At 38.1% G+C, this 26624-nt stretch overlaps 1 protein-coding gene across 1 annotated transcript in view; it reads left to right on the forward strand.

Moving 5' to 3' along the window:
* The window catches only part of C9 (complement C9), a 60876-nt gene that overhangs the window by 22505 nt on the left and 11747 nt on the right, over nt 1-26624 (forward strand). Inside the window, exons 6-9 of the mRNA XM_032628361.1 lie at nt 13088-13328; nt 16091-16216; nt 18383-18561; nt 23717-23945. Of these exons, the coding sequence (XP_032484252.1) occupies nt 13088-13328; nt 16091-16216; nt 18383-18561; nt 23717-23932 (762 nt within the window). The 3' untranslated portion in view covers nt 23933-23945. The remainder of the gene's footprint in view (nt 1-13087; nt 13329-16090; nt 16217-18382; nt 18562-23716; nt 23946-26624) is intronic.

A 26624-nucleotide genomic window follows, 5' to 3' on the forward strand; every position in this document is an offset into this window, starting at 1 on the left:
CAATAATTGTAGCTAATATTCCTTTTATCTCTAACAATGTTGTAAGTCAAGCCCTACCCATTGCAGCCTGAAGTGATCACGCTCTCCCATGAATGCTAACGACTTAACGTCCCTACTTATTTGACTGGCATCTTTTTTCACATATGACCACATTGTCATATTTTTGGTGCCTATAAGTCCAGAATAAAATCAGTTTCTCACAAATCGCAGGGAACATTTTGGATTATTGATCTTTCCCATCATGCTAGGTTAACCTTCTTTAAGTATATGTTTCAAGGGGAAGATTATCATCTTTCTAAGAATTATACATGTTCTACTTTCTTCAAAAGAGTATGCCAAAGATAAGGGAACCTCTGTTACTTCTGATGCAAGAAGGGTTATTGTTGTGTTGTTTTATTTTTTTTAGTTCTCAGGTCTGCGCTGTACAGCCTTCCTGTCTTTGTCACTGTCACCAGCCTCCTAGCTTCTCTGTAGGGTTAGTAATGGGTGTGAACCAAGAAGTGAGGGCAGGGGGCTTGCCTGGGACTGGTCTTGAAGTTGCATTTGGAGAGTAAGCATGCTGTTTTCCCTTATCTCCAACCCTGGAAACAGATGTACTTCCACATTCAGAGGGTCTGGATCTTACAAAGGTGATGTGGTGCTTACCCTGTATATTACTTACACCCCAGGTGGAGTTGGGAGCAGCATCTTAGAATCAAACACATTAATATGTCTGTGGCAAAATTAACCCATGTTCACACAAAGTGGAAGAAATGAAGACGATAACTTTTTATCAGTTCAGATCAGATTAAGGCCTTCAAATGAGTTTTGGCTTCAAGCTTGGAAAAAAACCGACAGGGATTGTGGACCTGAGTGTTAATTTGGCGCCACCTGAGAAAGAGTGCTGATGGAGTTGGCTGGGGGCTTGTTAAAGTCCCCAGATCACACCCTTGGTGCTAGTAATACTGATGCTCCCCTTATTCTAATCTGTTATGGTCTTGGAAAATGAAGAGCTGAACATAAAAGAACGTGCGCGAGCTTATTGAGTGGAAATCTCGATTTTGACTTCTTAGAGAGGGCCACTTTCTGCACTTTCTAATATTCGATGACATACTTGACCTACGTGTTCGTGTATGTTACTATTATAGTGCCTGAAGGCAAAGAATGCATATTTTTCTTCCTTATAGCTATTACCAATACTCAATATATGTATAGGGTAGGTGTTCAACAACATTTTACTGGATGAATTAATTTTTTAAATCTTGTTTTAGTTACTTATTGGCAATAACTTACTGTCTTTCATTTTTTGAAAGAATTCTACGGACCTATCATTCTGTGGGGAATATCCCTTGATAATGACCCCTTACTCTGATACATTCACACTCCCTCAGTGCCTCTTGTTTCAAATGCGGCTTTGGCTCTAGAACACACTGCATAGGTTAGAATCCCAACTCTGCCCCAAACAGGAGTGAGATCTGGGCAAATTATTTATCCTCATCATGCCTCAGTTTCCTCATCTGTAAAACAGAAATAATAATGCCTACCTTGTAAAGATAAATGAGTCTATGTATGTGAAACATTCAGAAAGTTATTGGCACTAGCAAACACTCAATAAATATTTGCTATTCATCACAGGGAACTCTCCTTAATGCCCTGTGGTGACCTAAATGGGAAGGAAATCAAAAAAAAGGGGGGATATATGTATACATATAGCTGATTCACTTTGCTGTACAGCAGAAACCAACACAACATTGTAAAGCAACTGTACTCCAATAAAAAAAATATTTTCTATTCTTTTTTAGAATATAAGAACGCTTAGCTATGGTAAAAGACTTAGCTATGGTTAAATGCATAATTAGTGGTTACATTCTAGGTGAAAGTTTACTGGCTGCTTTGTAAGTAATGATCAAGAACAACTGAAGCTTGCAATTATGGGGGGAAAAAGTGATGATTACATCTAGGAATTAGTTCCTTTTCACTTGTTTTTCTTTAGTCTTCTCTGCTTTTGTTGTTGAAAGTAACAACTTGTAAATCAGTTTCAGGTTTTCACTATAATTCTCTTTAAATCTGGATCTCCATGAGAATGTAAGATTTTGTAGGTCAACAAAGGTTTGTAAAATGCACCTGGATTATAATCATCCTTCCCACCCCAAATCCTCACAAAATCCTGAATAACTTTTTTTTTTTTTTAAAGGGCTTCAAATGCTTGGCTTATTTATTTATTTTTGGCTGTGTTGGGTCTTCATTTCTGTGCGAGGGCTTTCTCTAGTTGTGGCAAGCAGGGGCCCCTCTTCATCGCAGTGTGCGGGCCTCTCACTATCGCGGCCTCTGGTTGCAGAGCACAGGCTCCAGACGCACAGGCTCAGTAGTTGTGGCTCATGGGGCTAGTTGCTCCGCGGCACGTGGGATCTTCCCAGACCAGGCCTCGAACCCGTGTCCCCTGCATTGGCAGGCGGACTCTCAACCACTGTGCCACCAGGGAAGCCCCCCTGAATAACTTTTATATCATGTGAATTGCCAATAATTTCTTGCTATCTCTTAACTTCTTATATCTGTCCCACTCGGGTCACTCACATCTCCAGCCACATCCTTAACCTTGTGTTCACCAGAACTACGCTGCCTCTGAAATCTGTTGTTTAAATTTGGTGACGTCTCCCTGCAGCCTGCAGGATAATAATCAATCCCCTTGGCAGGGGAAAAAGGTCATTCCTGATCTGCTTTTGATTGCCACGTTACCCTCAGCTGTCTCCTCTGAATCCTCCATTACAGGCCTTTCCTCCAAATTAATGCAATAGCCTTTGCTTTCCTTTCTGTTCCGGTCTTTGTTTTGCTGTATCATATATACCCTTAGTTGAATTTCTAGTCATTTTATTTACCATGGAATCCTGAGAAACTAACATCGTAAAGCAGGCTAAATAAATGATTGTTGAATTAATAAATAAATGCATTCAGTATATTGACACTCTTCTTTCAAAAAACAAATGCTTTTTTTTTTTAATGAAGGGAAGACCCATATTCAAGAAAACATATAATTGGAATCGTCATTAAAGTTGACAGCAACTGAAAACAGAGGCTTAATAAACATTTCAACTACTCTTTCTACTGTTAGCTTGAGCCCATTTAGAAAACCTGGGGGTGTACAGATAAAATTTATTATATACACAGTGATTTATTTATTACATATTGCTGCTCCCAAGGAATAAATAATACTGTGCCTATAGAAACTGCTATCTTGAAAGGAACTACAGCCCACAATGAACTTATATTCAAATTTGTAGTCATAGGCAGGGGTCAATTACGAAGGAGCTCATACGTCATACTAAGTAACTTGGGCATAATTCTGAGCATGGTAATGGAGCCACTGAGGAGAGCAATGTGGTCAGTTTCATTTTAAATCTTTGTGTTTTGTGCAGATGAATTTTAAGGAGACGGTACCAGAGATAATAACAAAAGGAAGCTATTTTATGGTCCAAGAAGGAGATGATGAAAAACTGAACTGTGTCTATAATAGTAGAGGCTGAGAGGAAGAGATGAAATCCAGCTCAGTTTTGAGAACTAAGAGTTCAGTACAGAATTGGAGATAGTGGAGCATATGGTCAAGCGCCCAGTTCTGAATTAAATTCCCTGGATTTGAATTCTGATAAGTTCCTTCACTTACCATCCATGTGACTCCAGGCAACTTATTTATCTTTCCTGAATCTCAGTTTCTTATCATAAAGTGGTATAATAACAGTACATACTTCGTAGTAATCTGGAAAGGTTAAATGTGTTAATAAGTGCAAAGTGCTTAGAAGAGTGTGTAACACAAAATAAACTCACAATAGATGAAAAATATGGAGACCCCCAGTGGATGATAGGCCATCAAAGAAGGCCTGAGAAGTGTGTGTGTGTGTGTGTGGTGTGTGGTGTGGTGTGTGTGTGTGTGTGTGTGTGTGTGTGTTGGAAGGGGGAGTGGGGGATCTACCAAAAGAAGAGTTAAATCCAAGAAAAAGATAATGATTGACATCTGGATGGAGTTATCTTGCTAAGAGTAGATTATATGAATGTGAGGATGGAGCCTGAATTGGAGGCAGAGATTTAAGTATCATCCAGGAGGTGTACAATGAGAGAGAAAAGAACGTAGAGAATGGAGTCCTAGAACACACCAATATTGAAGATCTAGGCAGAGAAGATGATCTCTTGAAGATAATTGTATTCATTATCTATCGCTAAATTTCAAAATACCCAAAAATGTAACGGCTAAAAGTTTAGGAATGTGGGTGTGGCTTGGCTAGGTACTTTAGCTGAGGATGACTCATAAGGTTGCAGGCAATCTGCTCTTTCCTGGTTCCTTCTCTCAATTAGTGAGAGATGGCTTTAATAATAATAGTAAATAGTATATGGTTTTATCCTTTATTTGTACATACAAAATCTTAGTGGCGTCTTTAACAGTTTTCTCTTTACCTTTTATTCCCGCTTGCTCTCCAAGCCTCCTCAATTTGAACTTTGGAATGTGTGTTGAGGTGTTCTATCTCCTCCACTCCCAGTGCCAGAGTAATGTTTATTTCTTTTCAAGAAGCATTAGCTGATAAACCTTTAAACAGGATAGATTTCACTAACTCCTATAATATGCCTGGCCTCCTGGAAGATGTAAGCACCCTTGCCCCTCCCTCTGACTTCTGCTTCTCCAACATCTGTTTATTTGGTTCTCATAAAGAAACTTGTTTCCATCCGTGTGTCTTCCTACTTTCTATAATCTTGCTTCTTGACCTCTCTTCAAAGACTTTTGTTCTTCTCTTCAAAACGATTCTACATATTTGTACACCTCTGAATGCCTATCGTTCAGCTCAGACTTCTTTTTGATGGATGGATTTTTGGCTTTTCAATCCAGCTCCTGTCTTTAGGTTTTCTGGGGTGACCCCACCCTCACTGTTTCAGACTCTACTCACTACTACCATCCTAGCATTAGTGAAAGAGGACCATTCAACAACGTTCTAATTGACACCCTGACCAACATTCCCTTATACCTGCAAGCAATCCTTCACACTGCTAAGTTGATCCCTGCCCAGTGCCGGTTCCTTTCTAACCAGTTCAGGTATAAGTGCAAGAGCCTACAAATTACGCCACTCCTATCCTGCAACCACTTAGAAGCCAGTGAGCTAAGAAGACCTTAGCCTTCTAGAAGAGTGAGGGAGACGTGGTTTCCTGGTGCCATTTTGCTCACCTTTGGCACTTCTCATCATGGAAGACTGAGTGGGATTGTCTTCATTTGCTTCTACTAGTCTTAGATTTCAAGGCAATAGAAATCTTATTCATTTTTCTTTCTTTTTTTTTTAAAATTGAAGTATAGTTGATTTACAATGTTGTGTTAGTTTCTGGTGTACAGTAAACTGAATCACCTTTATATATATATATATATATTTTTTTTTTTTTTTTTTTTTTTCCCAAGGCCATGTTCAGGGCAACATTTTCCATGAATCCTTTCTTCATTTTACCACTTAGAACTTATCAAGCCCTCTTTGGCAGTATAGTATAAGAATGAACAGCTCCACCCTGGAATCAGACTTCCTGGGTTTCATTGCTGGCTGGGCCACTTCCTAGCTGTATGATTGTATGATCTTGGACAAATTTTTTAACCTATGTTTTCTTATGTGTAAAATGGGGATAATTATAGAAATTACCTTAAAGGTAGGAAGTTAAACATTTATTCTACATAAAACACTTTGAACAGCTGCTGGCACAGAGTAAGCACTCAATACATATGAGTTACTATTGTTAGCTGTATTGGATCTGCATATTAAATTTAATACGTCTTTATTATAATCTACTTTTTGCCAGGCACTTTACTAAGTGGTGAGGCTATGGAGTCATGTGGGTAAGATGGATGTGGTCCGTGACTTCTTGGAGTTTACCATCTGAAGGTCTATTAAATAAGCCATTATAGGGCTTCCCTGGTGGCGCAGTGGTTGAGAGTCTGCCTGCTGATGCAGGGGACACGGGTTCGTGCCCCGGTCCGGGAAGATCCCACATGCCGCGGAGCGGCTGGGCCCGTGAGCCATGGCCGCTGAACCTGCGCGTCCAGAGCCTGTGCTCCGCAACGGGAGAGGCCACAGCAGTGAGAGGCTCGCGTACCGCAAAAAAAAAAAAAAAAGCCATTATGAGAGCTTGTAGGAAACAGATTTGTTAGTCTGTGGGATCAGTAAAAGTCTCCCTAAAGAAGTGATGGTTAAGCTGAGACTTGAAATAGAAGTAGAGATTCACCAGGCCAGGGGTATATAGTATGTGTGTGTGAGTGTGTATAATGTCTGTGTTATGGGAAGCTGGGGGAGGTGGGGGGATTAAGGAACATTCCAGAAAGTAAACGCAGCATAAGAGAGCCCTATGGTGGGAAGAAGCATAGGCTGTGGAAATAGAAAGGAGGTCAGAGGGCTGGAGTACAGTCAGGGAGAGATTAACTTGGAATAAGTCTAGTTTAGACTTTATCTTAAAGGCAGTGGGAAAGTGGAAAGATTTTAAACAGGGAAGTGACACGGTTAGGCTACTCTTCCCTTTGCATTGAGCATTTTTCCCAGCATGCCTTTCTTTAACGAAAATTATATACGTTTTAGTCTTTCCCATTAGATGGTGACCTTAGGTTTCTTGTCTTAGTCTGTTTGGGTTGCTATAACGAAATACCAGAGACCAGGTAGCTTAGAGAAAACCAAAATTTATTGCTCACAGTTCTGGAGGCTGGGCGTCTCAGATCAGAGCACTAGCAGGGTCGGGTGAGGGTCCTCTTCTGGGTTACAGACTTCTCGTTGTATCCTCACATGGTTGGCAGGGACTAGGGAGCTCTGTGGGGTCACTTTTATAAAAGCATGAATCTCTTCAAGAAGGCTCCTCCCAAAGGCCCCATCCCCTAATACCATCCCACTGGCCGTTAGGATTTTAACATATGGATTTAAGGGGAGACATAAACATTCAGACCACAGCATTCCTCGTGCAGAACAGTCACCCAGTGCATGCCACTGAGTCCAGTCTGTTCCACTGACTGAAGAGATGAGTGTCTCTTTCCGGGCAAGAGTTGCAGCCTGTTACAGAGGACCTCTGGAAAGAGAGTTTGTTGAGATTTACAGCCCTCCCGTTGATGCCTGACAATAACCAAGTTGGCAAAGAAAGTTTTTATTTGTTTCTTTCTTTGTTTTATTGAAGTATAGCTGATTTACAATGTTGTGTTAGTTTCTGGTATACAGGAAGGTGATTCAGTTTTATTCTTTTTCAATTCTTTTCCATTATAGGTTATTACAAGATATTAAATATAGTTCCCTGTGCTATACAGTAATACCTCGTTGATTATCTATTTTACGTATAGTAGTGTGTATCTGTCAATCCCAAGTTCCTCATTTATCCCTCCCCCCTCCTTTCCTCTTTGGTAACTATAAGTTTGTTTTCTATGTCTGTGAGTCTGTTTCTGTTTTGTAAATAAGTTCATTTGTTTTAATTGAAAGTTTTAATTTTTAACCAGGTTACTTAGTTTTCTTATGCAAACATGAATGTGGTAAATAAATAAATAAAGTCCAAACCACATAAAAGATGATGCAAGAAAAAGGAAGCCTGCTGTCACTCCGGATATACATTTACTCACAGTTCCCCTTGCCCAGGGCTATCACTCCATGATTTGTCTATTTTTCCAGTAATTTTCTATGTACATAAAGGCTTTTTTTTTTTTTTTTAATAGGCAGTAGAGTGTAAACGTTAAGAGGCAGTTCAGGGCTCAAGTCCTGGCCTTTCTACTTATATTAATTAACATGTATAAAATGCTCAAAACAGTGCCTGGTCCACAAGGCTTCAGGAAGGCTTAGCTTTATCATTTCTTTCCTTCTTTTTCTACACAGATGGGAGTATATTGTGCATCTGATCTGTTATGCAACTTGCTTTTTAATTATTAATATATTAACTCTTGAAAGCTTGCTATGTTCTGAGTCCTTCATATGCTTTATTTCATTGACTCCTTATAACAATCTTTGGTCCAGGTATGGTGAGTATCCCTATTTTACACGCTAGGAATCAGACTGGGCACAGAGAGGTTATCGTGTAATGTTCTCAAAGTCATCAGTTCTGTATTTGAACCCTCGCAGTCTCACTTTCTTGCCGTGGCTCAACTTCTTTGTTCTACTCCCTTTCAAATAAGTTGCCTGATTTTTGTCTTTTCCTGTTTATTTTGGGTGTTTTTTTTTTTGTATGTTGTTTTCAAAAACACTTTGCTATTCTCTTTTAGACCAAAGCCGACAAAAATTTCAGAACTGAATATTATGATGAACAGATACAAGCATTCAGAAGTATCATCCAAGAGAAGAAATCAAATTTTAATGCAGGTTTATCTATAAAATACACACCTCATGAAGCAATTGCACAGTTTGAATGTAAAGATTCAGAACCTTCTGACAAAAAAAACTTTTCAAGTCTTTTAAATGCCAAGGGTAACTTTCGATTTACATATTCCAAAAATGAACTTTACAAACTGTTGCTGTCACATTCTTCGAAGAAGGTAAGACCAAACATTTAATATAGAGAATATAATGGAATATTTTTCAAACTAACCAAATGTCCTCTTTTAAGTTTAATCGTTTAGAGCAGATAGAGCGCATAAGAGAAAGAAAAATAATACTCAACAAATCCTCAAATGTGTAGGTAGTTTGAAGGCCCAGAAAAAGAATGCTAACTGGAGAAAAATCTCTTCAGTATAGCAGTAATAAGTGGATGAGATGTTTGTGGCTGTCAACAGATCAAGCATATTAAGAGTTCCGAGCGTACTTTTTAGGACTTCCCTGGTGGTCCAGTGGTTAAGACTTCGTGCTTTCACTGCAGAGGGCACGGGTTCGATCCCTGGCCAGGGAACTAAGATCCCACATGCCGCGTGGCACAGCCAAAAAAAAAAAAAAAAAGGGAATTCAGAGCATGCTTTTTGACTGAGATTGTGGTGATAGACTGTTTAATTTATATTCTCTTCAGAAGTACAATGAAAAATCATACAAAGGAATTTTGGTGGGCTTCCCTGGTGGCGCAGTGGTTGAGAGTCCGCTTGCCGATGCAGGGGACACGGGTTTGTGCCCCGGTCCGGGAAGATCCCACATGCCGGGGAGCGGCTGGGCCCGTGAGCCATGGCCGCTGAGCCTGCGCGTCCAGAGCCTGTGCTCCGCAACGGGAGAGGCCACAACAGTGAGAGGCCCGCGTACCACAAAAAAAAAAAAAAAAAAAAAAAAAAAAAAAGGAATTTTGGTAATTCACTGTAATGTCTTAGAATGATGGCTATTTACTTACTGTAAAGTGTATTTCTAGAGTAATGATGCCATGAAATTGTACACATTGCATATGAAATTGGTCTGCTTACTTTGTAATCATACCTTTAATTTGAGACTTTGAAAATGTGTTTGTTTTTTAATATTTAAGCCAGATTTAGAAGTTTGTTTCATTGCCTCTGGAATAAATACAGAATATACTTTCTGTAGTCAGTATGATGCTGGTAAAATGCTCACTCTTTCTTTTCTGATAACACAGTCACCTATTTAGATACCCTTCTTCCACTTAAAAAATAACACTCATTCACTCTTAGTACTTATACTATGCCTAATTGTATAATGGGTTGATCAATACATTGCCTCTATATCCACATGCACACTCACCCAAAGGGTGCAGTTGGAAAATCTTTTAAGTCGTTCAACAAATATTTAATTGTGAACTTACTATGTGGCCAGGCACTGTTCCACGTGCTTAAAATACATTTGTGAACCAAACTCATAAAGATTCTTCTCATGGAGCTGAAAGTTTAGCAGGGGGAGATAGACAGAAACAAACATAACAGTAAAAAAGGAAGCTATATAGTATTTAGAAAATGATAGATGCTATAGAATAAAATGAAATGTAGAGTAGCATAATGGCAATCAGGACTCCTGGGCAGATGGCAGTATTAAAAAAGCAGCTTAGGGTAGGCTTCACTGAGGAGATGAGCTCTGAATAAAGATTTGAAGGAGAGGAAATAGTCAAATAGTTATATTTGGGATGATATATCTGGCAGAAGGATCTATTAAAGACAAGTCCCTAGGATGGGAACATACCTGCCCATTGGGCCAAAGTGAACAGAAGGAGAAAAGGTTAGAGAGGTTACCTTGAATCAGATCATAAAGGGCCTCACAGCCTGTTCTAAGAGTTTGGTTTTTTCAGTGAGTGACATGAGGGACCATTGGAATGTTTTGAATAGAAGGTTGACATATTCTAATATATCTTCAGTGATTACTCTGGATACTGTTGAGAAGATATTATGAAAGTTAAGAGCAAAAGGAAGCAGGTTTGTTAAAACTATTGCAAGAATCCAGATGAGAGATGATGACAGTTCAGAAAGGACAGTTGTAGAGTCAAACATGATTCTACAAACGCCAAAGTTTTTGGCCTGAGCAACCGGAAAGATGGAGTTGCTATCAACTGAGATGGAGAAAATTTCAGGTAGAGCAGGTTTGGAGAAGAAGACCAGTAGTTAAGTTTTAGTTAGATTAAGTTTGAGATGTCTATTAGACATTCCACTGGAGATATCAAATAGGAAGTTGATGTTATGAGTCTGGAATTTGAGAAAGAGGTCTGGGATTAAGCTCTAAGTTTCAGAGTTGTTAATATATAGAAGGTGCTTAAAGTCATAGGCTTTGGTGAGACCACTAATGAAGTTAGTGTGGATAGAAAAGAGAAGATCAAAGACTAAACTCAGGGAACTTCAATAGAAAGAGGTCTGAAGAAAGAGGAGTGAAGGAAAGCAAGATGTGGCCAGTGTAATGCTTTAGAACCTTGCTACTCAAAGTGCGGTCCATGGACCAGCAGCAACAACATCACTGGGAAGTTAGGATCTCAGACCCTACCCCAGACCTACTGAATTAGAATTGTGTTTTAAAAAGATTCTCTAGGTGATTTGTTCACACTGTACATTCTGAGAAGAACTACCCTAGATAACAAAAAGTAAATAAATTCTATCAAAGAGATAAGAGTGATGAACTGTGTCAAATGTGCTAATATGTGAAAGATGAGGACTAAGAAGCACTGGCTTTGGCGTTGTGAAGGTCACTGGTGACCTTCAGAAGAGGTTTTGAACAAAAGAGAAGTTTTGTTGGAGTAGTGAGGGCAGCAGCATGACTGGGTTAGATTTAAGAGAAACTGGGAAGAGAGGAATTGGAAAGAGCTAGTACAGAAAGCTCTTTAAAGGAATTTTGCCTCTAATGAGCGTGAAGAAACGAGTGGCAAATGGCCGAACAAGTCAGGCCAAGAGATTCTTTTTATTCCTTTAAGATGGAAGAAACAAGAGTCTATCTGGCTGGGAATAATCTAAGATCTACCTCTAAAATAAGTTGAGTCAAGGAACACAATGTCTTTCTGACAAGATACACCTAATTTTAGCAAAAACGAGAGGGATTCCAAATATGTTTTGTGCATCTTTGAGGTTGCATTAAGAATTATTATGCAAGTCATCAGGTGGAGAACATATATATATGGAGTAAGTTTCTTTAAGATTTTTGTTAGATACTGAATCACCCAAAATCACCTAAAGTTAAGTCATGCAGTGTGAACAATTGTGCTTCTAAAACATAAAAAGTTTGGTGTGATGTTTGTATACACCAAGGTGTACCTTTAAAAAAATAATAAAGCCTATTAAACTCCTATGCAATCAACATGTGCTAACCACAACTACAGCAGGAGAACTTCAAAAGAACCTTCCACAAAATCGTGGATGTCAGTTGTAGTTTAGTTTTGGCCAAGACAGTCTATAGCATTAAATCACAAAGTTCTTTGTGACCGCCCCAGTTTTCCTTTGGAAATTTAAGCCATCATCCCTGGGAACATTAACTGCTGAGGTGTTTAGATTGGCTTGAAAGCCACAGCTTAAAATATTATCTGTCCCTCCTGTTATCAAAAACTGAGAGGACTTAGTAGAAGGCACAGAGAGACCTGAGACCTAGGTTTTTGGGACAAATCTCCACCACAGACTCTGTGTGATTTGGGGAAAATAATTTGATACATTTGTATCAGAGTTTCCTCATGTGTAAAATAAAATTGGGCTTCGTATATAGCGTCTACATTTCCTTCCATTGTTAACATTTTTAAGTCAACTTAAGGAGGTGTAATTTGCATACAATAAAATGAAAATATTTTGCGCATTTAGTTCCATGATGAGTTTTGACTATTGTATCCACCTTTGTAACCACCTCCTTAAACAAGATGTAGAATATTTCCATCACCTCAAGAAAATTCCTTCATGCCCTTTGCATCAATCCCTTACTGCCTGAGAGGCAACTACTGACCAGATTTCTCCGACCACAGCTTAGTTTCACCTGTTCTACAACTTCATATAAATAGAATCATACAGTATATACTCTTTGGTGCCTGATTTTTTCGCTCAGTATAATATATATATATTTTTTTGCGGTATGCGGGCCTCTCACTGTCGTGGCCTCTCTCGCTGCAGAGCACAGGCTCCGGACGCGCAGGCTCAGCGGCCATGGCTCACGGGCCCAGCCGCTCCGCGGCATGTGGGATCTTCTCGGACCGGGGCACGAACCCGTGTCCCCTGCATCGGCAGGCGCACTCTCAACCCCTGCGCCACCAGGGAAGCCCTCAGTATAGTACTTTTGAGATTTATTTATATCGTTGCCTGTATCAGTAGTTTGTTCCCTTTTATTGCTAACTAGCATTCCTTTGTGTGAATAGACTACAATTTGTCTATTAACTCCCCTGTCAGTGGACATTTGTCATTTTCAATTTTAAGCTATTCTGACCAAAGCCACTATAAAAGTCTCATACAGATCTTTTTGTGAACTACTCTTTTACTGATCTTACGTAGAAGTGAAGTTGCTGGCCATTGGGGTAGATGTGTGTTGACTTTTACAAGAAACTACCAAGCAGTTCTGCAGAGTGGTTGAGAGTTCCAGGTTCTGCACATCTTTGTCAACAGTTTTGATATGATTTTAAGTTTGCCATTCCAAGCGGGTTAAAGCGATATCTTGCAGTCACTGCTAAAAACGTATTGACTATGGAAATTCTAAATTTTGTGATTTTTGAATTCAAAATAATGGTGATAAAACTCATATTTCTTTTCTTTGGCTCTACAACAAAGGAAAAAATATTTCTGCATGTAAAAGGAGTCAATCACCTGGGAAGATTTGTGATGAGAACTCGGGACGTCATGCTGGCAACAACTTTCTTGGATTCTATAAAAGCTCTACCAGCTACCTATGAAAAGGGGGAATATTTTGCATTTTTGGAAACCTATGGAACCCACTACAGTAGCTCTGGGTCTCTAGGAGGACTCTATGAACTAATATATGTTTTGGATAAAACTTCCATGAACCAGAAAGGTATAGCTAGAAATAGAGTTCTAACTTCCAACATTGTTGTAACCATCAACTATTGTTAGTGTTATCCTCTTCCCATGGTTAAAGGCTTTAGAGTAGAGTTTTGTAACCTGCTTCTTTGAGAGAACTCTCTCCCTGCCCTTTGGCCTCTAAACTCCTATCAAACAGCAAATTGACTTCCACCTCAAACAAGATGACTTGGCCCTGCACTTCTCAGCAGCACTACTGAGAAATGCACAAAATCGTACTGCAATATAATGTTATTTGGTGGTGCTGCTTTTAGTGAAATACTATTTAAAAAGTGAAAAGTACAAAAGACATCATTTACATAACCTCTTGCTTAATCCATAGACTGGTTCAATTATATGTATGCCAATTATCTTCCAAAGTATTGTTCAGAATTGGAAAGGAAATGTTCTAAATTTTCTCTAAGAGAGGAAGGAAGAAACAATGTTAACAACATGTAAGTCTAAAGCAAGAGTGGAAAATTCGTTTTACCTCATATGATGACAATTCCAACTATGGGGTGGTAGTTGAATCGGGTCCATAAATAGGTTTCTGACCACACTTGAATCATGGAAGAGAGTCTATGATTGATCATCAGTGTCTGCTATATGCACAGAATAGGCCTATGTGCTACATAATTACCATCCTGACCTAAAGACTTCCTCAAAGCCTTTTAAGAATAAACTAGATGCCAAGTTTCTATGTTAATAAGTTTTAATATTTATTTTGTGATTAATTAAGGCTTAGTTACAGCACTCTTTAAAGAGGTGAAAGATGCCAGCATAGCTCCTCTCTCTGCTCTCAAAGATTTGGGTTGTGTCTCTTAGGGAAGGAAGTGTTGCCAAAAGCACTTCCATAGCTCTTTCTCCTTAGCCTTTGGCTGTGTCAAGCAAAAGATGGGATTCAGCTCTGATCTTAAAGCCTGACACTGTCCCCACCGTGGATAAACCCTTTAAGGATGAAACAAATATGAATGGCCAGAACCAGTTGCTCTTGATGTCTCAGTCTAGTCTTGGGCTGGTAGATGCATTTCCAGGGGAGCAGAGTATGAGGTTTCTTGGTTTATACCGCCTCACAAGGTTATTCCAGTAAGATGGCATAATGGGGTCTCTAGGAGCCCTGCCCAGTAGGCTATATTGATAGATATCACATGGGAGAGGGGCACAAGAGGAATGTGTCTTGAGTAACTTGAAAATCAGAAGAGAAAGGCTCAGCAAGGGTGATCAAAACACAAAAAACTCTTCAGGCTAAGAGTTGCTTTGGTGAAAAAACTCCATGGGCTGAAATCTCTCATCTTGGACAACTCAGAGCTACCTACTTATATCTACTTACCTTCTGGCCTTAGTAGACAAAGATCATTAGGTGGACTCTGGGTCTTTGAAGAGGAAGTCATTCTTCTCACTTCTCTGCTTTGCCACACCCAAGGTCCAAGCCACGTCCTCTAGTTTGGGGCATCCAGACTCCGTCTGGTCGTGGAGAGGTCCACAGCTGAGGTAGAGAATCTAAGCTTTAGGGGGTCACTTAGGTATTTTCATCCTCATCTTCGAATCAGAATTCTCATGCTTCTTAGGTTAAGGTTGGAAATCTAGTATTCTGAATTTCTAGCATTATCTTCCATTTTTATCCTCCCTCCTCCTTTACCATGGGAAATTCCACTGGATATTTCTTAAGTTCTCAGTAATTGTGGATACACAAAAGATACTCGTTGAATGAATGAATGACTAAATGCCTCAGATCTCTACTTCTACGTCTCACCATGGGATCCTGGGATTAACTTAACTTCTCCCTTTCCTTTTTCGTAGAGCATTTTGGCTTCCAGGACAAAAAACCATGTGTTTGTATATGTGTGTGTACGTGTGTGTGTGTGATCTGAAATGGTAAATAAGAGCAAAAACTGATATGATCAATGAGCTCAGACCTGGGAAGTTACTCTTAAAATGAAGAAATAATTTCCTCTTTTAAATCAGGAGAATAGACAATAAATTATATACTTGAGTAAATATTGGGATTTTTCTTCGTTATAACTGGAGCAACCACACACCACAATGAGTCAGCTCCCAAGACCAATGTCTACTAAACAGCATTCGTAGGACCAGAATAAAGTGTCATATATTTAAGCCATCTGCCCAAAGCAACAAACTAGCTATCTCAATGGTGAACTGAGTCTTCCAAAGAGGATCAGGAGATGTTGATGCATCCCATGACCAAATTATGAAGTTGATACAGAGAAGTGCTTAATAGCCAGACAGCTCTTGTTTCTAATACCTACTTGGCTAATTACTAGTTGAGTACCATCAGCAGGTTCCTTAACTGCTTTGTTATTCCTCATGCTCGTCTGTAAAAGGAGGATGATAATAAAACTTATCTCAGAAAGTCAATGAGAGGATTAAATTAGTTGACTTACACAAGATGATTAGAATGATGCCGGGCATACAATCACTCAATACACGTTAGATATTGTCTCCCTTTTATGGTATTAGAGGTAAGGATGGACTATAGCCATCCTTGCCTGACTCATGTCCCTTTTAACAAAGGGTAAATTTATCGGTCCTTCACCATTAAGTTGACAAGCAAAGTCAAAGGAGACCATTAGATTCTAATATGAGGGCAAAGCAGGGCAGATATAACCTTGCATTTGAGTTCAGTAATAATGTCTAGGAATCCAAGTAAGTATGTTTCTTACAAAATAGCAAAATTGGAATTGATTTATGACGTTGATAGACATAATCTAATAATTTCTAACTAAATATATTAAACAGGTGTTGAACTAAGGGATATACAGAGATGCCTCGGGTTTAATCTGGATTTATCTCTGAATGCTGGAATTGAAATCACAGGAAATATTAATTCAGACAATTGCTTAAAGAGGGGTGATGGTAAAATTGGTAAGTATGGCCTAACTCACTAGGGTGAAAAGAAGGAGGAAAGGTCAATGAGCACTGCCCTGTCACTATGAGCCTTCTTTATTGTCTCCCCTCTTTATAAAAAACAACAACAACAACAACAAATTGAAAGTGCTTAAAAACTATTTTATCTTTTTTCTTTTCTTTTTTCTTTTCTTTTTTCTTTTTTCTTTTTTTGCCAAGCCACACTAGCTTGTGGGATCTTAGTTCACTGGCCAGGGACTGATCCCAGGCCCTGGGTGGTAAAAGCACAGAGTCCTAACCACTGAACTGCCAGGGAATTCCCAAAAGCTATTTTACCTTCACAGTGGTTCCCAAACCATTATAAACACAAGTAACCTGGGGACATGTATTCAATGGTATCATCATTGTGCAGGTCGTGAACTGCACAGCTCTGGGGAATACAGCCATTCACACTGTGGTCATTGTAGATTTGTATTTTTATCATGGCAATGGTAGAAGCCCGATGATAGAAAAACATCTTGAGGAAAGTTTTCTTTTTTTCCCCTAATTTAAACAAAGCTTCCAAATGGCCTAGTGGCAGTTCTGTCTGTGTCCATCAAGAAAAGAGAAGGCCAAAGCCATCTCCCTAACTCAATCTTCCACCTGACTCAAAATCCCTAATTCACCTTCACCCAATTGGTCAAAAGGTACAAGCTTCCAGTTATAAGATAAATAAGTACTGGGGATGGAATGTACAACCTGATGACTATAGTTAACACTGCTGTGTGATGTATTTGAAAGCTGCTAAGAGAATAGATCCTAAATGTTCTCATCACAAGGAAAAGATAATTTTTCTAACTATATGAGGTAATGTATGTTAACTAAACCTATTGTGATAATCATTTTGCAATATATATGTATGTCAAGTCATCATGCTGTACACCTTAAACTTATACAGTATTGTATGTGATTATATCTCAATAAAACTGGGTGAAAAAAAGAAAATACCTAATCCATCCTTAACATTAAATCAGTGTATAACATTTTTAAAAATATAATTTTTTTGATATAAATATTACTTCTGTTGCTAATCATTAGCAGATTTATAAGCATGAGGTAGTGCTGGAGTTCTCAATTTTTACTCTAATCAGAAATACTTGAGAGCATTCTCAGAAATACAAATGCTTGAGACTCACTTCAAGAGTGATTTAAAGAGTCGGCTGACACAGAGCACAGGGAGATCAGCTCAGCGCTTTGTGTCCACCTAGAAGGGTGGGATAGGGAGGTGGGAAGGAGACGCAAGAGGGAGGAGATATGGGGATATATGTATATGTATAGCTGATTTACTTTGTTATAAAGCAGAAACTAACACACCACTGTAAAGCAATTATACTCCAATAAAGATGTAAAAAAAAAAAAGGGTCAGCTGATAGTGGAGAAGTAGAAGAGAGGAAAACCTAATATTTTTAAAAGCATACCAGCCGCTAACATGTGGCCATGCTTGGAAACTACTGATGAAGTGAAAAGAAAACTGACCTTGCCATCACATGTCATAATTTCAAAATTTGGCCATTAAGCTTACTGTGTGACCTTGGGCTAGTCACTCCATCTCTCTGAGGCTCAGTCTTCTCATCTATAGAAATAAGGAAGGATGAACAAAAATCACCTTGAAATTACTTTTTAGTTCAAAAAATTCACAACTCTAAATGATTCACCAAAACTTTTTTAAAGCGGTTTAGTCTGGGAGAGACTGAGGGAGAAATAACGTAAAAATTGGGGTGGAAAGAAATTATGCTTTTTACTTTATTCTTTTTTATACTCTGAAGTTTTTTATAATATTAAAATAGTTTAAAGCAAACTTATACAAAATATAATTATGAAGCTAAGTCTGCAACAACAAATGTATCCAATCAAGAGTCGTGTTCCCAGGTGTGCATGTGCTTAGGTGATGAACTTTAAATTATTAATGTATCTCAAGCATCATACCATTTATATTTTCTTTAAAAAGATGATTGAAATCTATAATTGACTACTAATAAAAATGACCCTTGGATATTTGGGGTGAAAAAAATTACATAAGTAATATTTATAAGTAAAATTCAATAAATGTACTAGACTATACCTTATGAAAGGGGTTCAATAAATGTCTATCAGATGTCACAGAACTATATACATGCTTCACTTATATCTTCTTTCTCTTCTCAGCAAACATCACGAGTGAAAGCCTCATCGATGATGTTATTTCATTCATAAGAGGAGGAACAAGAAAATATGCAACTGAACTGAAAGAGAAGCTTCTCAAAGGAGCCAGGGTGATTAATGTGACTGACTTTGTAAATTGGGCCTCTTCCTTAAACGATGCTCCAGTACTCATAAATCAAAAAGTAAGAAATATTTATTTTCAAATAGAAGATTTTGTCATTTTCTTACTAAATGTAATTGCTGGTTCAGATGAACAGTTAACTTCATCTGAAAGAGACGTAAGCATCCAAATGCACTCCCGTCCCATCCCTGAAAGAAGCACGGTGTAGAAGAAAGGCACAGAGGGGGCATCAGACCAACCGGGCTGAGTCTGAGTCTCTGCTCCTCACTAGATGTGTAATATTTTCTGACTTCCGCAACACTGAATTCTCCAGGACTCCATGTTTATTTGAGGATTTAATGTGATTGCTTGTATAGAGACTATAGCACAGATTGGTACAAAATAGTTGCACAGAAATTGTTAGTTCCCTTCCTTCTGCCCCAGTTGTCCCTTGCCTTCAGGTGACATCATACCACCACTTCCAACACAGGAGAATTGTATTTTTCAAGGGCCTTTGTGAAAGAGAAGTTCATAAGTTCTCAGAAAATAAGACCAAGAGTGAACAGTTCTCATGGTCAGGAAATCCTTTCCTTTTTGTGTCTTGATTATAATAGTCTTCCGTTTATAAAACTTTTGGGACTTTACAGTCTTGGTGCTTATTCCTAAGGGGAAAAACTACATTATAATTATAAAGATATAAATGCCAATGTTACTTAGCCTCACCATTCTCTCCCCAAACTAACTATAAAGGCTATGTGTTTTCCTTTATTGCTGTTTTGTTCCTGAAATTATTAGAAAGTATTTTTCCTACTTTCTTCTATAGCTTTCAATTTTCCCTGTATGTTTCACAATTTTCTTCCCTTGGGTCAAATTTATCTTTGATTGCCCCCTACTTCCTTTTGATTAACTTGAGTTATAAACATGTTGACTTTTTTTTTTTTTTGCCGCACTACACAGCATGCGGGATCTTAGTACCCTGACCAGGGATCAAACCCATGCCCCTGGCAATGGGAGTGTGGAGTCTTAACCACTGGACTGCCAGGGAAGTCCAACATGTTGACATTTTTGATAGGACTAGTTATTAGAGAATTGTGTTCCTTCATTCTTCATTATTGTCTTTAAAGAGTGAGTGAAACCACCAAAACTACTTCATTTATGTGAGAGAGAAACTCAGAAACCAGAAAATTGTAATGTACTCTCCCTTTAGGTTGTGGAAATCTACCCAGTTGTAAATATGCGAGCACATCTGTGAGAGTCTTCACATATTTTGTCCCAAAACTAGGACAAAGAGAGGAAAATAGTTGTCCAAATTAGCATGCCCATATATAAAATTAAAATCAGAAGAGACCCCCTTTGTCATATTTAAATAATATTTAAATTCATTATCTTGAACTCAGTGAAATAAATCTGTTTCAGAAGATCTTAAATAAAAAAAGAATTGATTCGGAACTCCCTGGCGGTCCAGTTGGTTAAGACTCCACACTTTCACTGCCAAGGGCCTGGGTTCAATCTCTGGTCAGGGAACTAAGATCCCACAAGCTGCATGGCCAAAACAAACAAACAAGAAAAAAATTGATTTAGGTGGATGTTTACATTCAGATGGACACCTAAAGTGTCTTGTCTTCTCATTTCTACAAAGGGAGTTCGACTGTCCTTGTACCGATCCAAGACTGTTCTCTGAGGAGGTCTTAATAAGAGTCCATCATATTCTAGAGCTGACTTTTAAAATCTCAAGTCAGTAAAGTATCTGCTGAAGATTTACTACTGGATTTACTAGAACTATTCAAAAACCTTCATCAACTCTGTTGGCACAGTCCTACTGGCTGGATGCAAAATATAGTTTTATCCTATTTTCAAGGTCAACTATTGACCCCCAGATTTTTAGATTGGTGGGCATTCCATCTAAAATATCTCTATGTTTCTTTCTTCATGAATTGAAAGCCTGGACTTTTCATATCAATATTCTGCCTAAGCAGAAGGCAACCATAGTTAGTCCACCATGAAACACTTTTTAAATTTATCTTCTTGGAGAAGTTCAAAAAATAGTAAAATATTATGTTTTTTTTTGGTACGCGGGCCTCTCACTGTTGTGGCCTCTCCCGTTGCAAAGCACAGGTTCGGGATGTGCAGGCTCAGCGGCCATGGCTCACAGGCCCAGCCGCTCCACGGCATGTGGAATCTTCCCGGACCGGGACATGAACCTGTGTCCCCTGCATCGGCAGGCAGACTCTCAACCACTGCGCCACCAGGGAATCCCCTCACTCTCTCTTTTATGTTTCCTATTGTCTTTCTGTATTTCCTGACTTTGAATCTCTTCATGCTTCATTATCAATATCTCCTTCTAACCTATATTTCAATTCATTAACTTTACTTCAGTTGTGTTAAATCCACTATTTAACCAGTCCATTAATTTGTATATTATAATAGCAAATTCCAATTCTCTTTGTTTATTTTTTTTCAAATCTTCTATTTTTAAAAATAATTTTCAGTTCTCTGCTAAAATTTTTAATTTTGTCTCTTATGCTTACGTAAACGTAGCTCTTTTAATGTCTACATCTGATAACTCAAATCTTGGCATTCCCAAGCTCTGTTTCTCATTTCTATTATTTCTACTGATTCTCATTCACGTTGGCTCATTTCCTTGTGTACCTAGTTACTTTTATTGTGGGCTGGATATTATACTTTAAAAATTGCTATCAGGGGGCTTCCCTGGTGGCGCAGTGGTTGAGAGTCTGCCTGCCGATGCAGGGGACACGGGTTCGTGCCCCGGTCTGGGAGGATCCCACATGCCGCGGAGCGGCTGGGCCCGTGAGCCATGGCCGCTGGGCCTGCGCGTCCGGAGCCTGTCCTCCGCAACGGGAGGGGCCACAGCAGTGAGAGGCCCGCGTAACGCATAAAAAAAAAAAAAAAAAAAAAAAAAAAAAAAAAAAAATTGCTATCAGAGTAGCTTGAGGACTGAGATGCTTTTATTGTCTTCAAAAGAAATATATATTTGTATCTGAAAAGCCTCTGGGGTACTAATGACTCAGAATTATTTTAAAACCAGCTGCAGTCTTTGCCAGGACCACCTCAATTCCAATTCCCTTTTACTTCTAGGGCTGCAGTCCTTTGGGGCCCAACCCAAAGCACAGCTTTTTTACCTTTGCTGTCCTGAATTCCAACCTTTTTTCCCCAGCCCAGTAATGTGTTGCTCTACCTCTTAGCTCCTCGACTGCCTCTTCCTGATTTAGGAAATGTGTCAAGGGGACTGTTGACCCAGAAGTACTGGGCTCACCTCACTGAACTTCTACCTCCTCCCAGATCTTAGCCTAGTAATGTTTTGTTACCTTGTTAGTTCTCCAGGGCTTTCAAGCAAATTTTTTAATTTTACTTTTATCTTGTTCAGCTTTTCTCATTGTCCTCAGAAAAAGGATTAGTTGACTTTATTTAATCCATCATTACCCTTTGGCAGGAATTTGTGGTGTGTGTGTGTGTGTGTATATATATATATATATATATATATATATATATATATATATATATAACTATTTTTTTAAATAAATTTATTTATTTATGACTACATTGGGTCTTCGTTGTGGTGCGTGGACTTATTGTCATGGCTTCTCTTGCTGTGGAGCACGGGCTCTAGGCGCACAGGCTTCAGTAGTTGTGGCATGTGGGCTTCAGTAGTTGTGCCTCGCAGGCTCCAGAGCGCAGGCTCAGTAGTTGTGGTGCACGGGCTTAGTTGCTCAGCAGCATGTGGGATCTTCCTGGACCAGGGCTCGAACCCATGTCCCCTGCATTGGCAGGTGGATTCTTAACCACTGCGCCACCAGGGAAGTCCTGTGGTATATTTTTTAATCTTGTCTTTCAATTCCAATTGCTTCTAAATTTTGTGATCTCTTATTTCAAAGTACTGTGCCACCAAAGGGTCTCAATTTCTTACAGTTTATCTACTCAAACACCTTTATAGTCACACAATTGAATTTGCTTACATTAAATAGGCATACGTTACAAGTTTTCTATACATGTTTTACATATGTACATAAAACATAGCCCTGTATATTCTATATGTGTTTTATATGTAACATAACTAAGCATTTTTTGAATTCTGCCCTATATTACTAGAGTAATCTTTCCGCCTTAACACCCTCAAATCTCAACTTCATAGTCATTTTCTCAGGAAAGCCTTTCCAAACTTTCCTGATTCAATGGTAGCAACTACGTATCTTACTCCAGGAATTTAAGTGTACAAAATAAATCATTTTACTTCATTTATTTTAGTATAATTAAATTTGACATTGAGATCCCATCCTTCCATGCTGCTGGAAAATTCATCCTTCATTCATTTGTTGGATGGGGTTCAGGGTAGCTCTTGCCTGTCCTGATGCTTCTGTCTGGGAAATGAAGATATGATATATGTAAGTATTTAGTCCATAGTGGTCATCTTGATAACCTCATTGTTCAACTTTACAAGTTCACTTGAACTGGTTGCAAACCTTCCATGCCAAGATTGGACATGGGAGTCATTGACAAAGCTGTAGCCTCTTCCTTGATAGCCACCTTCCCTAGGGGCACTCCAAAGATTTTGCTACTTCCCAAAATAGCTGCTAGAGATCTAGCTATGGTTTCCTGCTACTTGAGGTACATGCTAACTCTACCCCCTTCCTGGACTGAAGGAATGCCCCCACCTTGGTGGCATTCTTCCCACACTCCTTCTCCCAACAAAAATTTATCAATGAGTTCAGGCTTTTAAAGAAAAAAAATCAATAAAGAATTTGCCTTTAGGGGCATTCTGGACTGGCATCACACACAAACCTCCTCTTAGACAAGAGATCGCAAGCACTTGCCTACCTTCTGGAAAAGGGGAGGCAGAATAAAGGCAGCAAAAAGGATTCACAATATGTCAGTAAATTAGCCTGCTAAAACTTTAAATCCCTGACTGTTCATTGTTAAAATACATATACCCGTCCTTTATAGCACCTAGTCACAGTTTCCATTTTAAATTTGTCTGTATGATTATTTTAATATCAGTCTCCTTACCTCCATAATGGGATCTCCATGATTACAGAGATCATGACTAGTTTTGATCACTGGCAGTCTTAAAAGCTAACATCATCATCATATCTGGCAATAATAATCATTCAATAAGCCCTTGTTGAATTAATGAAGCAATGGATAAATAATTTAGTGAAAAATACTGCACAAGCTCTGTCTATAGAAAAAGACCTAAAATTAAATGTTTTGCTCTCCTGCAGCTGTCTCCGATATATGATCTGATTCCAGTGAAAATAAAAGATGCACACCTAAAGAAACAAAATTTGGAAAGAGCCATTGAAGACTACATCAATGAATTCAGTGTAAGAAAATGCCAACCGTGCCAAAATGGAGGGAATGAGATTCTGCTGGATGGACAATGTTTGTGTTCCTGCCCAAACAAGTTTGAGGGAGTTGCCTGTGAAATCAGAAAATAGAAAATCTATGAAGGTGAGAACAACTCCTTTGATATTATTAAGGACAAAAATATACATTTGGGGGTTATTTAATTTGAAAACTAGCTCTTGAATTAATTTGCGCTAAACTTCTAGATTATCCATATAAACAGAGGATAAAGATTGAATGAATAGTGGAAATGGACAAATCAGCCTTTATGTGTCATTTAGCACACAGTTTAAAAATCTACATCTAAACAGAACTATAAACAAATAATAAATAGTAATGATTGTATTACTTTTTTTTTACATCTTTATTGGAGTATAATTGCTTTACAATGGTGTGTTAGTTTCTGCTTTATAACAAAGTCAATCAGTTATACATATACATATGTTCCCATATCTCTTCCCTCTTGCGTCTCCCTCCGTCCCATCTTCCCTATCCCACCCTTCTAGATGGTCACAAAGCACCATTCATATAAAGAGAAAAGCTTACAGAAATATAACAAACATCCAGGTGGACATATACTCATCATGTACATATATGTCTGTGTATACATACAGGTAAATACTTCAGAACCTTTTTATAAGAAAAACAATCACAGATACAATAGAGTACTTTGTAACACATCACCTCTCCCACTAAAAAAGCCCAGGTCCATTCTTCTCTCCCACACTACTCAGATACAGTCACTTTCTTTTTTTTTTTTCTTCTTCCAGTTTTATTGAGATATAATTGACATAGAGCATTGTATAACTTTAAGGTGTACAGCATAATGATTTGACTTACATGGATCATGAAATGATTACCACAATGTTTAGTGAACATCCATCATCTCATCTATAAATAACAAAATTAAAGAAATAGAAAAAGATATATGTTTTCCTTGTGATGAGAACTCAGGATTTATTCTCTTAACAACTTCCATATATAACATACAGCAGTGTTAATTATATTTACCATGTTGTACATGACATCCCTAGTACTTATTTATCTTATAATTGGAAGTTTTACCTTTTTGACTGCCTTCATCCACTTCCCCCTCCTGCCAACCCTGCCTCTCATCACCACAAATCTGATCTCTTTTTCTATGAGTTTGTTTGTTTATTTGGTTGGTTTTGAAGTATAATGGACCTAAAACACTATGTTAGTTCCTGTTACACAAGATAGTAATTCGATATTTCTATATGTTTCAAAATGATTGCTATGGTAAGTCTAGTTACCGTCTGTCACCATATAAGATATTATGTAGTTATTGACTACATTCTTTACACTGTACATTCCATACTCCTGACTCATATTTTGTACCTCTTAATATCCCTCACCTATTTCTTTCTTTCCTTCAGCCTCCTTCTCTTACAGTCACTTTCATTAAGTTAGAGTGTATCCTTCTGGTCCACATTTTTTACTTGTACTAAGTACATCCGTACCAATTAAAGAAATACTCAATGTTGTTTTGGATTTTTAAAATTTACATAAATGGTATTTACTGAATTTTAATTTTGCAGTTTTAACTTTACTAGTGTTTAAGAAAACTGAGTTTCTGCACTTTTTACAGCTAATCATCTGAAATCATATTATTTTACTTTTTTCAAGGAAGAATGACTTTAGCTCTGTTTCTAATACTAAGAGGATCTGCTTGGTCTTTCATTCTGGTAGAATTAATTAGAATTCTAATAGATAAGTAAGATTTAGCTCAACTGTTAATTATCACAAGGTCAGCTAATTAGATTAACTTCCTATGAAAATCATAGCTTACATTTTTGATTGAGTAAGCAGTTTCCTACAACAAAATGTCTGAAACAATTATGCAGTTTCCTCAAAGATTCACAGTCTCAAGTTTATCATTCAAACATACTTTCAACTACTGCTACAAAAATTTTTTTACAAAATTTTTAATATTACAAGAATGTCTTTTGCCCTTCTTAGCAAACACAGAAACTCAACAACATGGTGACAATATACAAGTTTAGATTTCTCTGAAATTTTAGGATAATTGATTTTTCCTATATACTATCTCTGTCTCTCATGTATCTAAAATGTCAACCCACTGTTCTGTATTCCAAAAAGCATTAGTAGTCTCCAAAAATCCATACTCAAGACCACTGTTTTTTATCTATTTCTCTCTATGTGGACTATTCGGCAGCTTTCTGTGATTTCTTCAGCTCTGTCTTCTAATTTTTCAGTTCTTTTTTTCAGCTATGTATATATAGGCTATACCCTTTAACCAACCTATAGAGGATTTTTAAAAATTATTTTAATTATAAAATAATTTTAATTAAATTATAAATAAATTTAATTTCTGTATGTTTTATTTTGTTTTAAGTCTGTTTTTTTCTTTCCTGGCCTACTGGATTTTTCCTATTTTTATTTCTTTGAACATGTTAAATATGTTTATATAGAAGTCTCTCTCAGATTGATCCAGAATATATAGTTTCTGCATGTTCTCATTCTCATGGCATTTTTTTCTTCCTCGAGTACTGAAGAATTTTTCATCACAGGCCTAGTCTTCAGTGGAATTTGTTTCCTGTGGGAACCTTGTCTACTCTGGGTAGTGAAGCTATTCCTAGGGTTGTTTGCTTCTGGGGAAGCCCCACTGTTTTTATCCCTTTGCACCAGTTTTTCATGTAAATGTCTTGGTTTGAGTTCTACATTTTGGATTTATGGATAATGAAAATCAAGGTGCCTCCTCCTATATGTATATCACTTTTTTGAAAACACTGGTATCTTCTG

Source organism: Phocoena sinus, chromosome 3 (assembly GCF_008692025.1).
Source record: "Phocoena sinus isolate mPhoSin1 chromosome 3, mPhoSin1.pri, whole genome shotgun sequence".
Classification (NCBI taxonomy): Eukaryota; Metazoa; Chordata; class Mammalia; order Artiodactyla; family Phocoenidae; genus Phocoena; species Phocoena sinus.